The sequence below is a fragment of the Scyliorhinus torazame genome, chromosome 13 (genome assembly GCF_047496885.1).
Source record: "Scyliorhinus torazame isolate Kashiwa2021f chromosome 13, sScyTor2.1, whole genome shotgun sequence".
Lineage (NCBI taxonomy): Eukaryota > Metazoa > Chordata > Chondrichthyes > Carcharhiniformes > Scyliorhinidae > Scyliorhinus > Scyliorhinus torazame.
In genome coordinates, this window is record NC_092719.1 from 70,361,690 (window position 1) to 70,377,700 (window position 16,011).

At 46.8% G+C, this 16,011-nt stretch overlaps 1 protein-coding gene across 1 annotated transcript in view; it reads left to right on the forward strand.

The window, feature by feature from the left end:
• The window catches only part of LOC140388097 (phosphatidylinositol 3-kinase C2 domain-containing subunit gamma-like), a 310,331-nt gene that overhangs the window by 60,669 nt on the left and 233,651 nt on the right, over positions 1-16,011 (forward strand). Inside the window, exon 9 of the mRNA XM_072471736.1 lies at positions 261-324. Coding sequence (XP_072327837.1) covers positions 261-324 — 64 coding nt within the window. The remainder of the gene's footprint in view (positions 1-260; positions 325-16,011) is intronic.

The window sequence follows — 16,011 nt, forward strand, 5'->3', positions numbered from 1 at the left end:
TTTGATTCCCATTCTACTGTTACCTTTGAAATCTTTTACCAGCATCTTCAAGATGACTTGTAGTAAACAACATTTTGTGAAGTTGCCCATTGAAAATGTCAACAGTTGTTTCAAATGCAAGGCCAATTCTCTGACTTTTGTTTTCCCCTAACCTTTACAGCCTTAAATTAAACAACCCTTCAATAAAATGACATCAGTCTGTGCCTCTTTCCTGTTTATAGCCTTTGCCGCACTTAAATTTTTAAATCTCATTTCCACAGGAAAGACCTGAGTTCAAAGCTCAAAAGCTATCACGATGAGGCAAAGAGTCTTTTGTCCAGTCAGGTAAGATGGAGGAATGTGAAGCCGCCTGTTGTGCGCAGCTGTGAAGTTAATTTGAATTGGCAATGCAATTGGAAAACCTCCTCGAAACAGGATGTCTCCTTAATTCATCCATTCTCATTAGACAAGCTCTGCATGGTTGCAAACTAATATGCTCCCTGACCAAATGGGTCCTCTAAATTAATACTTAATAATATAGCGAACCTATAATTGCCGTGGGCTGATTCATGAATTAGATTATTCACTTGCTAGAAGGTACTGAAACTTAAATGAATTCTGCACCGTGCAGACAGAGCCGTGAGATGAGTTTGTTTTTAAACGTGTTGGTTTAGACTGCAGTCTGTTCTGTACTTTAGTATCATAGAATTCATACAGTATTGAAGGAAGCCCTTCACCCATCAAGCTTGCCATGATCCTCTGAAAGAACACTCTGCCTAGGCCCACTTCCCCCCACGATAAGGGAATAGTGGAGATGGGCTGTAGAGTGGTTTCACAGGTCGGCGCAACATCGAGGGCCGAAGGGCCTGTACTGCACTGTAATGTTCTATGTTCTATCCCCGTAACCCCACCTAACCTTTGGACACTAAGAGGCAAATTAGCATGGTCAAGCCACCTAACCTGCACACCTTTGGATGGCGAGAGGAAACCGGAGCACCCGGAGGAAAACCACGCAGACACAGGGCAAAAGTGCAAACTCCACACAGATGGTCACCCTAGGCTAGAATACAACCTGGGTCCCAGGTGCTGTGAGGCTAACCACTGTGCTATGTTGTTACTTTGTACTGCATTCAGCATTTGCACAGGTCAGCACTATGTGCAATTAAACAGCATCTTTGGAGCGTGCAAGCTGAAGTGTTATATAACTTAGAACTAGCAGCTCAATAATAAGTCGATTCCATGGACACTGACTATCTAGGGAATGATTATCATTCCGTATCTGGGAGGGATTTATGATTTTCCATTTCAGACTGGAATGGGCAATCTAATGAAAGCAAGGCACCACTGCGTTCTGCTCACACACATTTGCTTTTTTCTCTTCTTTCAGCATGTTCTATTCAGTGAAGGCTGGCTTGTCATTGTAGTGCATTCACTCTGGAAGTTGTTTTATGTTCATTCATGGGATGTGGGCATCACTGGAAAGATCAGCATTTGTTGTCCAACCCTAATTGCCCCAGCAAAGATAGTGGTGAACTATGTTCCCTTTAAAATGCAATTGTTGTGCACAGCCCCTTTACATTTTGTGCAAGACATTTAGGTGGAGTATAATGAAGTATGTTAGACCAAGTAACTCAAAGGGTTAACTGCAAAAGTCTAAATGCCGTAGAAGGAAGTGGCATATACTCATGTGATCTGAGTTGAAGGGAAAGCAGCACGGAAAGAAGCTAGTATAGGGAATGTTGAAAGATTGTTCAGTAGCTCCTGTCTATTGTCCTGTAATTATCAACATCTTCCCCAGTCCCACATTAACCCTTGCTGCGCTGAAAAATCTTATACTACAGGAGAGTGTTTTCAGAACTGTAAATATGTTATAAGATTAGAGTGCTTGTAGCTAGCAGTTTTCAGGAGTTAGTGAAACGACTCCAGCTCAACAACACAACAATATATGGTGACAAGCAGTAAAAAGATGGTGATAGTAAAATCTCCACAAGAAAGTTTCAAGGAAGCTGCCGGCCTAAATCAGGCTGCAAGCATGGCCAAAGTGGCACAGGAGATTCACTCAAATTTGCTTTCTATCAGGTCTCGCAGTAACGGTCAGTACGCTTTTGTACACAATGGTGACTGTGCAGATCACATTTCAGTTACTTTGGGTTTGATGAGGGTAAAGCAATATGGATGCCAAAATCATTGATGGAGACAGATTTCAACCTCCACAAGAACAACATTGTGGTGCACGCAAAATTCAATAAACGTACCCAGAGATACGGGGAGAGAATCAACACATTTACTGAAGGTTTGTACTGAGTAGCAGAAGACCGTGGCTGGGACTTTGCGGCCATATTTGCCGTGGATGCAAAATCCAGCAAGAGGCCAAAAGCGAGATTCTCGCCAATGAAACCTCACAGCCCAGTCATCCCCACATTCTGCCATTGATATAATAAAGTTCTCGCCCAGGAAGATCAGGAAATTCATTTTAATACATTTAAATGTCATTAGTGTATTTTCCCCCCACATTGGGATTTCCCCAATGAGGTTTACAACTGGTTTTTAAAACCAGGAACCAGACAGAGGGAACCCGCCGAGGGCACCCATGTAAATTTGGCCCCGGGGCGAGAGGAACATGCCCGGGCAGAACTCTGGCAATTCCCCCTCTCGCCCTCTGACATCCTGGCACTTCCCCCGGCACTCTGGTACTCCTCCCCCAGCTATTTCTTGGATGACTCAGAATCAATTAGGATACAGCGACAGAACAACAAAGTCATTGATTCATTGGAGACATATTTCAATCTCCATAAGAACAACATTGTGCCGGTGGGACACATGAATCTAAGACCGCCCCGCCAGCACTACATCATGGGACTGGATCCTTGTAGTTTATTTTTACGCTTCTGCCCCGCCCCCGTTCCACCCCCTCCAGACATCAGCATTCGCCAATTTCCAGGAAATCTCACCCCGTGTCATTAAATTTCACAGTCTACGGGACTCCTGATATAGTGAAATTCGATAACAATCCACAATTTAAGTACTTAGGGGGCGAGATTCTCCGACACTCCGCCGGGTCGGAGAATCGCCGGGGGCTGAGTGATTCCCGCAACACCTTTCTGACGCCGGCTGCCGAATTCTCCAGCGCCGGTTTTCGGGCGGGGACGGGGATCGCGCCGATCCGGTCGGGGGCCGTTGGCAGCGGCCCCCCTGCCAATTCTCCGGGCCCCGATGGGCCGAGCAGCCGCCCGTTTTCGGCCAGTCCCGCCGGCGGGAAATGGACATGGTCCATACTGGCGGGACCTGGCTCTGAGGGCGGCTAGCGGGGCCCTCAGGGGGACGCGGGGGGATCCGGCCCGGGGGGGGCCCCCCACGGTGGCCTGGCCTGTGATCGGGGCCCACCGGTCTGCGGGCAGCCTGTGCCGTGGGGGCACTCTTTCCCTCCACGCCGGCCTGTGTAAGGCTCTGCCATGGCCGGCGCGGAGAAGAAATCCCCAGCGCATGCGCAGGAAACACGCCAGCGGTTCTGCACATGCGCCAACTCACGCCGGCCAGCAGAGGCGCTTCGGCGCCGGTTGGCGCGGCGCCAATCCCTGTAGTGCCGGCCTAGCCCCCAGAAGTGCGACGAATTCCGCAACTTCCGGGCGGCCCGACGCTGGAGTTGTTCACACCGCTCTTTGGCGCCGGTACGGGACGCCCCACCGATTCCGGGAGAATCCCGGCCAAGGTTTCAAGGGTCTACAAAATTATTTGGATTTGTTCACATGCAAAGTTCACTGAAGTTTTCTCAGGCTAATGGAGAAGCAGAGAGTTGTCAGAACTGCAAAGGCATCATTGATAAAAGTTTATTATTAATAATAATAATCTTTATTGTCACAAGTAGGCTTACATTAACGCTGCAATGATGTTACTGTGAAAATCCCCTAATCGCCACATTCCGGCGCCTGTTCGGGTACACAGAGGGAGAATTTAAAATGTCCAATTCACCTAGCAGCACATCCTTCGGGACTTGTGGGAGGAAACTGGAGCACCCGGAGGAAACCCACACGGTCACAGGGAGAATGTGCAGACTCTGCACAGACAGTGACCCAAGCCGGGAATTGAACCTGGGACCCTGGAGCTGTGAAGGAACTGAGCTAACCACTGTGCTAAAATGCATTTTCAATGTGCATTCTTGAGCATTCATGCAAGTTACTCACAGTATTACAATCCCAGACCCCAAAAGTGGCAAGGACAGTGGACCAAAACCCCAATATTTTAGATTACTTTGTAGGACAGTGCGGAAAGAATACTTCACTCCAGGTGTGATTCCACAAAGAAATAGAGATTTGGTATTTTGAAACAAAACTTTGTTATTATCACAATATTAAAAATAGCTTACACTCCATCTCACATCCCAATGACACAGATTAATACTTGCTTTCCAGAACAGATTTGGCTCCTGTTAAAACCCCTGCAGACTCTGGCTAGATGTTTTCAAACTGGTTTGTTTCAGCATCTTCCCTTGTCCTCAGACAAGTCTGCACTGTTTTAAATACTATTAATCTTTCTTAACTAGCTAACTGTGAGAGCAAAATACTTTACTTCTGATCTAGAGGTTAGCCACATCATTACTCAACTCAAAGGTTTTCTCAAAATGTCTGAATGTCTTAGTTCCACCCAGCAATTACATCATCTCCCCAAATTGAAATTAACTCCCCAAGCTAAAAACGTATTGGCCAGGATTCTCCAAGCCAGCGCCGGTTCGGAGAATCGCCGGTGATGCGAGAAATTCCCGCCACGCTGCTCCGATGCCGAGACACGATTCTCCGGCGACCGGAGAATCAGCACCAATCGCGCCTGCGCAGTCGACGCTACGCCGGTTGGGGGCTGCTGAAAGAGGCCCCCGCGGTGATTCTCCGCAGTCGACCGGCCAAATTCCTGCCGAGTCCCGCCGACGTGGTTCCAACCTGGTGCCAACTGGCGGGAACTCGGACCCACGGCCGCGGTGGCTGTCCTGTTGGTGGGGTGAGGGGATCTCACTCCGGGTGGGGCTTCCAATTCGTCCAGGTCGCGATCGGGGGCTACCAATCGGCAGGCACCTGCGATCTGGAGGGGGCCTACCTCCTTCCACACGGGCCCGCTGTAAGTCTCCGCTATGTTGCACGATGCCAGCGTGGAGACGGCCACCATGCGCATGCGCCGGCATGGAGACGACCACCACATGCATGCCCTGGTGTGGAGACGTCCGTCGCACGCATGTGCCGCCGCGGAGACGGCCATCGCGCGCATACGCGGACCCGTGCCGGCCGTGCAGGGCCGCCTTTCGGCATCGGAGCTGCACGCAGCACTCCGGCGCCATGCTGGCCCCCTGAGGACCACTGAATCTCTGGGCCAGGAGGCTGTTGATGCCAGTGTACACCACTCTGATGTTTACACCGGCGTCAACACTTGGCCGGGAGTTCGGAGAATCCCAGCCATTAACTCCCCAAGGACTCCCCCTAGTCAAACAACATTGCATTAGCCTAGGATTTTAAGATGGCCAAGTTCACCTCTGGCTCCTAAAAGCTTTCTGGTCTTGCAAAACCAGATTATTTTTAAAACATGACTACTGCAGTCAAACACACCCTCACCCAACTCTCAACCTCTAAATTGCCAGATGCCAACAATTCAATAAAGCTAAAATCCTGCATTTGTCACAATGGGAAGGTTGCAAACACTGATGCCTAGCCTTCCACATACATTGATGCCACAGGTCAAAGATACAGACTTTGAGAAAAAGATAAAACTTACCAAAGTAATCAAAGTAAACACTATAATAGTCATCACAGAGCAAGAACGTTATCAGATCTTTGGCAGGGAGAATAGGTTTGAATCAGAGATCAATCAGGATTTGAAGAAATAGTCAAGAAATCACCACACCCGAGATTGTACAATTTTCAGAAGGAACAGGCACAGTAAGAAGAAGCAGAAGAGTGTTGATTAGCATTAAGCAGCGGAGTGAAAATCAGAAACCAAAGAGGTTGCAATCATCAGAAGCAAAGGAAGACAATGAAGCAGGTAATCCCAAAAAGTATACCAGTTCAGAATCTGTTCAACAGCGTCCAGAGGACTAGCAGCAAAATGAGAAGGCCTCAGTCCCTACAAACAAAAGGAGAATAAGGTTATCCATAGAAGGAGGTCATTCAACTATCAAGTCTACAGCTGCCCTCTGAAAGAGGGCTCTACCCAGGACAATCCCCCCATCCTCATAACCCAACGTGAATATCTTTGGGCACTAAGGGGCAATTTTTGCATAGCCAATCCATCTAACCTGCACATCTTTGGACTGTAGGAGGAAGCTAGAGCACCTGGAGGAAACCGGAGAACCCGGAGGAAACCCACGCAGACATGGGGAAAATGTGCAAACTCCACAGAGGTACGGTAGACAAGTGAAGACACCACAATGCTTATCAATGAGAAGGTGAGAAACTCAAAGCAAAATGGAGGAGAGAGAGAACATGGAAAGAAAAACAACATTTATCTGCAAGAGGAAAAGAGGCTACACTCCCTATCAGACTTCAAAATACTGAAATGTTCAAAATGACAAAGAGACAGATGCACTGGGCTTCCAGGAATGACAGAGAATGCTGATGTCTGAACAGAGACTGGGGGGGAGATGTAGTATAATGGAGTATGTTAGACTAAATCCCACAGGGCAGCATGGTAGCACAAGTGGACAGCACTGTGGCTTCACAGCGCTAGGGTCCCAGGTTCGATTTCCTGCTGGGTCACTGTCTGTGCGGAGTCGGCACATTCTCCCCGTGTCTGCGTGGGTTTCCTCCGGGTGCTCCGGTTTCCTCCCACAGTCCAAAGACGTGCAGGTTAGGTGGATTGGCCATGCTAAATTGCCCTTTGTGATCAAAAAGGTTAGGAGGGGTTATTGGGATACGGGGATAGGGCGGAAGTGAGGGCTTAAGTGGGTCGGTGCAGACTCGATGGGCCGAATGGCCTCCCTCGGCACTGTATGTTCTATGTTCTAAAGGGTTAACTGTAAGGGTTTGAGATGTAATTGAAGGAAGTGACATATAGTCATGTGATCTGAGAGGCGAGGAAAAAGCAACATGGAAAGGTGGGCTCTTATTACTGTGAATATGGTGCAGTAAAGTAGAGTTTTGTAGCTGACAGTCTTTTCCAACCCCAGCAACACAGTAACATATTGTGCAGCAGTATATGCACAGTATTTGTCACAGAGCAAGACTGTACAAATCTTCCTGCCTGCTTGGCAGCCACACAGCTTCATGGGAACATTGATGCCTCGTTTAGCCGCTGTGGTCTTTATGGTGTAGGTACATCCACAGCCCTATTGCAGAGGGACGGTAACCCAGCAATGATGACGAAATGGTGATATATTTTCAAGTCAGGCTGATGTGCCACTTGGAGAGAAACTTGCAGGTGGTGGTGTTCCTTTATTCTTCTCGGCCAGTGTATTTCAAAATGTTTTACCCAGGGTCCACTTTTACCAATGGCCAACCTTCAGAGCCCACAGCGGCCGACTTCAATACCCATGCCAGCCGACCTTCGTGATCCACACCAGCTGGCCTTTGCGACCATGCCAGCCAATCTTCGTGACAGACCATTTTTGCTTATTTTTAATGCGGCAGGTGAACCTGCTTGGTCCTCAAGATCTCACTCCAATAAAGTTCACAGGAGGAGAGGACAATGCACATATCAGGTGCAGAGTTCAGCCGGTTCCATTGTGCTGTCTTCATCTTTGTGAGGACTGAAATTCCAACCTCGCAGATGTAGGTCATTGTGAAGGGCAATAGCAACAAAATGCTTATTTTACTCAGCACTGGATACTCCTCAGAGACACTACTCCAGAATGCTGACAGCATCAGACAGAATCTAAATTGTATCTCCAGTATACAGGAGGTTGAGAGTAGTGAAGTCATGAGTAAGGTTTCAAAGTTGCAGGAGTGTACCGGCAGCCAGGAAGGTGGTTTAAAGTGTGTCTTCTTCAATGCCAGGAGCATCCGGAATAAGGTGGGTGAACTTGCGGCATGGGTTGGTACCTGGGACTTCGATGTCGTGGCCATTTCGGAGACATGGATAGAGCAGGGACAGGAATGGTTGTTGCAGGTGCCGTCTTTAGATATTTCAGTAAGCTCAGGGAAGGTGGTAAAAGAGGGGGAGGTGTGGCACTGTTAGTCAAGGACAGTATTACGGTGGCAGAAAGGACGTTTGATGAGTGCTCGTCTACTGAGGTAGTATGGGCTGAGGTTAGAAACAGGAAAGGAGAGGTCACCCTGTTAGGGGTTTTCTATAGGCCTCCGAAAAGTTCCAGAGATGTAGAGGAAAGGATTGCAAAGATGATTCTGGATAGGAGCGAAAGCAACTGGGTAGTTGTTATGGGGGACTTTAGTTTTCCAAATATTGATTGGAAACGCTATAGTTCGAGTACTTTAGATGGGTCCGTTTTTGTCCTATGTGTGCAGGAGGGTTTCCTGACACAGTATGTAGATAGGCCAACGAGAGGCGAGGCCATATTGGATTTGGTACTGGGTAATGAACCAGGATAGGTGTTAGATTTGGAGGTAGGTGAGCACTTTGGTGATAGTGACCACAATTCGATTACGTTTACTTTAGCGATGGAAAGGTATAGGTATATACCGCAAGGCAAGAGGTATATCTGGGGGTCAGGCAATTATGATGCAATGAGGCATGACTTAGGATGCATCGGATGGAGAGGAAAACTGCAGGGGATGGGCACAATGGAAATGTGGAGCTTGTTCAAGGAACAGCTACTGCGTGTCCTTGATAAGTATGTACCTGTCAGGCAGGGGGGAAGTGGTCGAGCAAGGGAACCGTGGTTTACTAAAGCAGTCGAAACACTTGTCAAGAGGAAGAAGGAGGCTTATGTAAAGATGAATGTTCAGTTAGGGTGCTCGAGAGTTACAAGTTAACTAGGAAGGACCTAAAGAGAGAGCTAAGAAGAGCCAGGAGGGGACATGAGAAGTCTTTGGCAGGTAGGATCAAGGATAACCCTAAAACTTTCAATAGATATATCAGGAATAAACAAATGACTAGGGTAGGAGTAGGGCCAGTCAAGGACAGTAGTGGGAAGTTGTGCTTGGAGTCCAAGGAGATAGGGGAGGTGCTAAATGAATATTTCTCATCAGTATTCACACAGGAAAAAGACAATGTTGTCGAGGAGAATACTGAGATTCAGGCTACTAGACGAGAAGGGCTTGAGGTTCATAAGGAGGAGGTGTTAGCAATTCTGGAAAGTGTGGAAATAGGTAAGTCCCCTGGGCCGGATGGGATTTAACCTAGGATTCTCTGGGAAGCTAGGGAGGAGATTGCTGAGCGTTTGGCTTTGATCTTTAAGTCAACTTTGTCTGCAGGACTAGTGCCAGAAGACTGGAGGATAGCAAATGTTGTCCCCTTGTTCAAGAAGGGGAGTAGAGACAACCCCGGTAACTATAGACCAGTGAGCCTTACTTGGAAAGGTTTATAAGAGATAGGATGTATAATCATCTGGAAAGGTATAATTTGACTAGAGATAGTCAACATGGTTTTGTGAAGGTTAGGTCGTGCCTCACAAACCTTATTGAGTTCTTTGAGAAGGTGACCAAACAGGTGGATGAGGGTAAAGCAGTTGATGTGGTGTATATGGATTTCAGTAAAGCGTTTGATAAGGTTCCCCATGGTAGGCTACTGCAGAAAATACGGCGGCATGGGATTCAGGGTGATTTAGCAGTTTGGATCAGAAATTGGCCAGCTGGAAGAAGACAAAGGGTGGTGGTTGATGGGAAATGTTCAGACTGGAGTCCAGTTACTAGTGGTGTACCAGAAGGATCTGTTTTGGGGCCACTGCTGTTTGTCATTTTTATAAATGACCAGGAGGAGGGCGTAGAAGGATGGATGCGTAAATTTGTAGATGTCACTAAAGTCGGTGGAGTTGTGGACAGTGCGGAAGGATGTTACAAGTTACAGAGGGACATAGATAAGCTGCAGCGCTGGACTGAGAGATGGCAAATAGAGTTTAATGCAGAAATGTGTGAGGTGATTCATTTTGGAAGGATCTCGGTGTCCATGTACATAGATCCCTGAAAGTTGCCACCCAGGTTGAGAGGGTTGTTAAAAAGGCATATGGTGTGTTAGCTTTTATTGGTAGAGGGATTGAGTTTCGGAGCCATGAGGTCATGTTGTAGCTGTACAAAACTCTGGCGCGGCCGCATTTGGAGTATTGCGTGCAATTCTGGTCGCCGCATTATAGGAAGGATGTGGAAGCATTGGGAAGGTACAGAGGAGATTTACCAGAATGTTGCCTGGTATGGAGAGAAGATCTTATGAGGAAAGGCTGACGGACTTGAGGCTGTTTTCGTTAGAGAGAAGAAGGTTAAGAGGTGACTTAATTGAGGCATACAAGATGATCAGAGGATTGGATAGGGTGGTAAGTGAGAGCCTTTTTCCTCGGATGGTGATGTCTAGCACGAGGGGACATAGCTTTAAATTGAGGGGAGATAGATATAAGACAGATGTCAGAGGTAGGTTCTCTACTCAGAGAGTAGTAAGGGCGTGGAATGCCCTGGCTGCAACAGTAGCGGACTCGGCAACATTAAGGGCATTCAAATGGTCATTGGATAGACATATGGACGATAAGGGAATAGTGTAGATGGGCTTTAGAGTGGTTTCACAGATCGAGGGCCGAAGGGCCTGTACTGCGCTGTAATGTTCTATGTTCTATGTTCTGTCATGGACTTCTGGTTCATTTTTAAGGTGCTGTCACAGGTGATGCGATAAAGTTTAGTCTCTTCATTTGCAGTCAGCTGTCAGTTAATAATTGACTCTAGGTCTCAACTGAAAAGGGTTTTTCACCCACCTCTTCTCAAATTTAGAAACATCTCTGGAAAGTAACAACAAAAACTGTTGATCAGCGCACCTAGAAATGACTGAATAAAGCTTGCCAGTCTAATAATAATAATCTTTATTGTAGTCACAAGTAGGCTTACATTAACACCGCAATGAAGTTATTGTGAAAAGCCCCTAGTCGCCACACTCTGGCAGTTGTTTGGGTACACAGAGGGAGAATTCAGAATGTCCAATTCACCTAACAACACGTCTTTCAGGATCTGTGGGAGGAAACCGGAGCACCCGGAGGAAACCCACGCAGACGCGGGGAGAATGTGCAGACTCCACACAGACAGTGACCCAAGCCTGGAATCGAACCTGGGTCCCTGGCGCTGTGAAGCAACAGTGCTAACCACTGTTCTACGGTGCCACCCTATTGACAGTTCCCCTACTAACGTTGTTTTCTTCTGTGTGCTGTAGCAGTTGGGAAACATGTCGTAGGTTTGGTTTTATACTTGCACTTGCCAAACTTTTAATGACTTTTGGAAAACATCTATTTCTTCACAGTGCTGAAAGCAATCATCATCTTTCCCTTGCAATTTAAGGTTCTGTTCATTTAGAATTGGAAAGATGTCTGCAAGTTAAAACATAGTTACCATCTAACTCTCATTTGCCAGTACGTCCCTGCATATAACACACACAATAATAATAGCTTATTATCACAAGTAGGCTTCAATGAAGTTACTGTGAAAAGCCCCTAGTCGTCACATTCCGGCACTTGTTCGGGGAGGCTGCTACGGGAATTGAACCTGAGCTGCTGGTCTTGTTCTGCATTACAAGCTAGCTGTTAAGCCCACTGTGCTAAACCAGCCCCTGGTTGCATCGTGATTTCAATTGGCACATTTAACAAAGCCATACCTCAGGAAATCATCTTTTTACTGCTTTGTTCCCCATTTCAGTTTCTTCTTAATGGGTTGTTCACCAGAGGCCCTGGAGTTCTGTATGCAGTTCATACCAGCACTGCTTTGTCCTGCTGTGGACTGTCCTGAGTAGCTCTCTCCAGCAGATTCAGATGTGAGATCCTGGCCTGTTTGTGCCTCTGGCCCTCTCTTCCTTATTAAAAAACAATCTATCTTCAGTTCTTCACAGTCCTGTCGCTTGCTTGCTGGCAGCTACAAATGGAGGAATCTCTCCTCCATGATTTTGCGCTGTCAGTGTACGTGCTGGGCATGTGACCAGCTCTCTGCCACTGCTTCTGCTGGGAAGACTCCATCATTCGCATTTAAAGGCTGTTTGCAACAAGCATTTTCAACTTAAGAGCCGGTCGCACACATTGGACGCTTCTCCCTCGGCTGATCGCTGCATGACCCTTCCAACACCCACCCACAACCCAGCCACGGCTCACGACCCACAGTTTGAAAAACCCTGTTTTAGATGGTAGAGATTGTTGTCATAGCAACACCCATAAAGACCTAGGATAGTCGATTGATCTCCTTGTGAAGTTTGTGGAATATGAGTTCACTTACAGAGGCTCACCCAATGGGGACCGACCGGCTGTACGATGTCAACGGAGAGGACTGAGCCCAATATGCGGAGCATATGCATTATTTGTTCCAGGCTCATAACATTATGGGGGAGAAGAAGCAGAAAGTAACCCTCCTTACAGCGTGCGGGACCTCAACGTTCACCATAATACAAAGTCCACCCTACCCAGAGGCTCCTGACTCCAAAATCTTTGAAGAGGTCGTAGACCTAGTGCGAAGTCACTATGACCCGAAGCCATAAATCATCCACCAACAGTAACGTTTTATTGCGGCAGGGAGGACCCTGGGGAACCTGCCACTGAGTTCCTCAGTAGGCTATGGAAATTGTCAAAATGCTGCGAATTCGGCCCACACCTGACCCAGATGTTCAGTAATAGATTGGTGTGTGAGATGAACAATGTCACCACTCAAAGGAAGTTATGGCAGAGCTTAATCTAGATCAGGAAAGCCATTGTGATAGCCCTGTCCCTGGAAAACGCTGAGAAAGGGACTCCGTAACTACAAGGGACACTGGACAGCAGCGTCTTCAAGTTGTGGGGAGGTGCCTCACATAGGGAATCCCATATCTCAGATGAAGGTGCCATGTGTATGTAACACCCATTACCTACTAAAATCACTGTCGGGGCTCTCTGACGGACAACAAAGCATGTGATTCCCGCAGGTATACCAGAGAACCCTCTCCGGAGGAATGCCAGTGACAGATAATGGACGACTGGAAGTGCTGCAGAGGGGCACAGCCCAGGCGAGGCTGACGGAATCGGCAATACGTGTATTATCGAGGCAAGCAAGGTCAGCACAGGATCATACCATGCAGCTGTGTCCACTTCCAGATGAAGAGATGATGCGGTTGAACAGAACCATCATGGCTAAGGTCACCCCAATTGATTGTTTAAATTCTGTTTGAGCCTGTCATTAGTGCACAGCTCCCAGTCCGTGTGTCATCTGGGAGGGAGGCTAAGCTGAGGGTAACTGGAGGCAGTGAGGGGAATCAGAAGGTAACTCAATATCCTTCTCCACGTGCCTGGCTAAACAGCAGCATTTTAATCAGGCTGGGACCAACCGACAGAGAATGATGTGTGATGATGAGAGACCTACAGGCTTGATGGATTTCATTGATGCCGATAAAGGGTTTGGTCCGTTCTTTATTGGCACAGTGAACTGCAAATAAAACATATCTGTCGGAGAAGTCTATTGGATGGTGTCTGGGTGATAGAGAGCATGCCTTGATTGACAGTCACTTTATTCTGGTTGCATTTTGTGCTGACGGTGCCTCGTTGAGTTTGTATGGTTGCAGCTTGAATCCAGCCAGTATTGCTGTAATTGAGTGGAAGACACTGAATTGATTCAGTGTTTATTTTTATTCATGAAAGCAACTACAGATCTGAAGCAGCGGCAACATTGTACACTTCAGAATGGCCTACATGACAATCATGAACATTTTTTCATTTAAAAATTGCACCAGCACATAATTTTGCATGTGTTAATGTCGCTACCTAATAGGTAATTTATTAAGATGTATTTGATAACTTCTAGCATTTCCCTAGATTGTTTCGCACTAGAGTGTAATAGATCTTTGAACGTTCCTCTCTGGTCTGTAAATCTAAATAGTGATTTATCATTCTGATGTATCCTATTACATGTTTAATTTCTTTAATAAATGAGAGCTGGACTGCAGAATGTGTTACCATAACAGTCCCTTCAGCTCTGGGAGCTGGGTTCAAAGTTGGCCGATGGGTTGAAAGAATGTGTCTGGGTGTGGAATCTGTTTTTGCAGTTTCTGGTGGGTTGTGCTATGAGCCACTGTCCTGAAGGCCTCTTGAGTGAGCACGCTGCTGCAGCATAAACCAGGCGGATCATTCAGCTCCCACAGTGGGCAATGCTGACTCAGCTGATGTAGGCCAGGATTGCCAGAGGTATATTATAACCAACCTCGCTATCGCAGGGCTATTGGGATGAGGTGGGGCCAGAGGGGCTGGAAATCCAAATCCTTGATAGTTACCCAGTCCATGGGTGTGGATTTGAGCTTGAAGATTGCAACTTGGTTGGGATCCCTTCACATGGGTGAAAACATCTGACTACACTGACAGGCGAGGCAAACACAGGAGCGTCGCCGACTGGAAGATTTTGGGATCATTTTGAATCTTGTTGTGTTCCGCTGACACCAGCGAGGAAAGAAGCTATGAAAGGTAGAGAGGAGATTTGTTGGGAATTAGAAAAATTCACACAGGCCCTCTTTTATGTTTGAGTTAAGCCACACTGTTGGGAAACAGTGCAAAACAGATATACCACTTTGGATACTGTTGGCTGGAATGGCCTCACAGGGGAAAGCAGCAACAGCTAAATTAATTTCACTACCATTGTTTCTGTTGCACAGGGAGGAATAAAAGGTATGGGAGTGCAATTGTTATTTATATGGGATTGTAAGGGGAATAGGTAGGTGTTCCTGTGGCTGCAAACAAGACTCCAGGATGGTATGTACCTCCCTGGTGCTAGAGTCAAGGATGTCTCAGAGCGGCTGCAGAACATTCTGGAGGGGGAGGGTGAACAGCTAGTAGTCATGGTACACATTGGTACAAACGACAGAGGTGAAGAAAGGGATGATGTCCTAAAAGCAGAATATAGGGGGTTAGGAAGTAAGTTGAAAAGTAGAACCTCAAAGGTAATGCTGTCAGGATTACAACCAGTGCCATGTGCTAGTCAGAACAGAAATAACAGGATATATCGCATGAATGCGTGGCTGAAGAGATGGTGGGAGGGGGAGGGTTTCAGATTCCTAAGATATTGGGACTGACTCTGGGGAAGTGGGAGCAGTACAAGCCAGATGCGTTACATCTGAACAGGACCGTAATTTATGTCCTCGGGAGGGAGTGGCGGGGGATGGGAACCTATGTGAGGAGTCAGAGCAGAGGGAATCGAGGACAAGAACAAAAGACATAGTGGAATAAGAAAAGTGACAGGCAGAGAAATCAAGGGCCAGAATCAAACAGGGCCTCAGTGAACAAAATAGTGGAAATGGACAAGTAATGTCAAAAAGACAAGCCTTAAGGCCTAGTGCCTTCATGCGCACAGCATTCGCAATAAAATCATGCAAATCGATATAAATGGATAAAATATAGTCAAGATTACAAAGACATGGCTGTAGGGTGACCAGGGATGGGAACTGAACATCCAGGGCTAGTCAGTATATAAGAAGGACAAGCAAAAAGGAAAGGACGGTGGAGTTGCTTTGCTGGTTAAAGAGGAAGTTAACTAAATAGTGAGGAAAGGTATTAGCTCTGACAATGTAGAATCTGTATGAATGGAGCCGAGAAACAATAAGGGGCAAAAACCTTTTGTAGGGATTGTATATAAACCCCCAACCTGTAGTGGTGATGCTGCAAAACAAATTAAACTGAAATTTACAGACGTATGCAATAAAGGTACATCTGTAATTTTAAGTGACTTTAACCTGCAGATAGATTGAGTAAATAAAATTAGTGACAATATTGTAGAGGAGCAATTCCTGGAGTGTATATGGGATGGCTTTCTTGATATGTTGAGGAACGAACTAAAGAACCGGCCATGCTAGCCTGGGTATTGTGTAATGAGAAAGGAATAATTGGCAATCTAGTTGTGCGAGGCCCCTTGGGGATGAGCGACTAGACTATGATTGAATTAGTCATAATGGAGAGTGACATAGTTGATTCTGAGA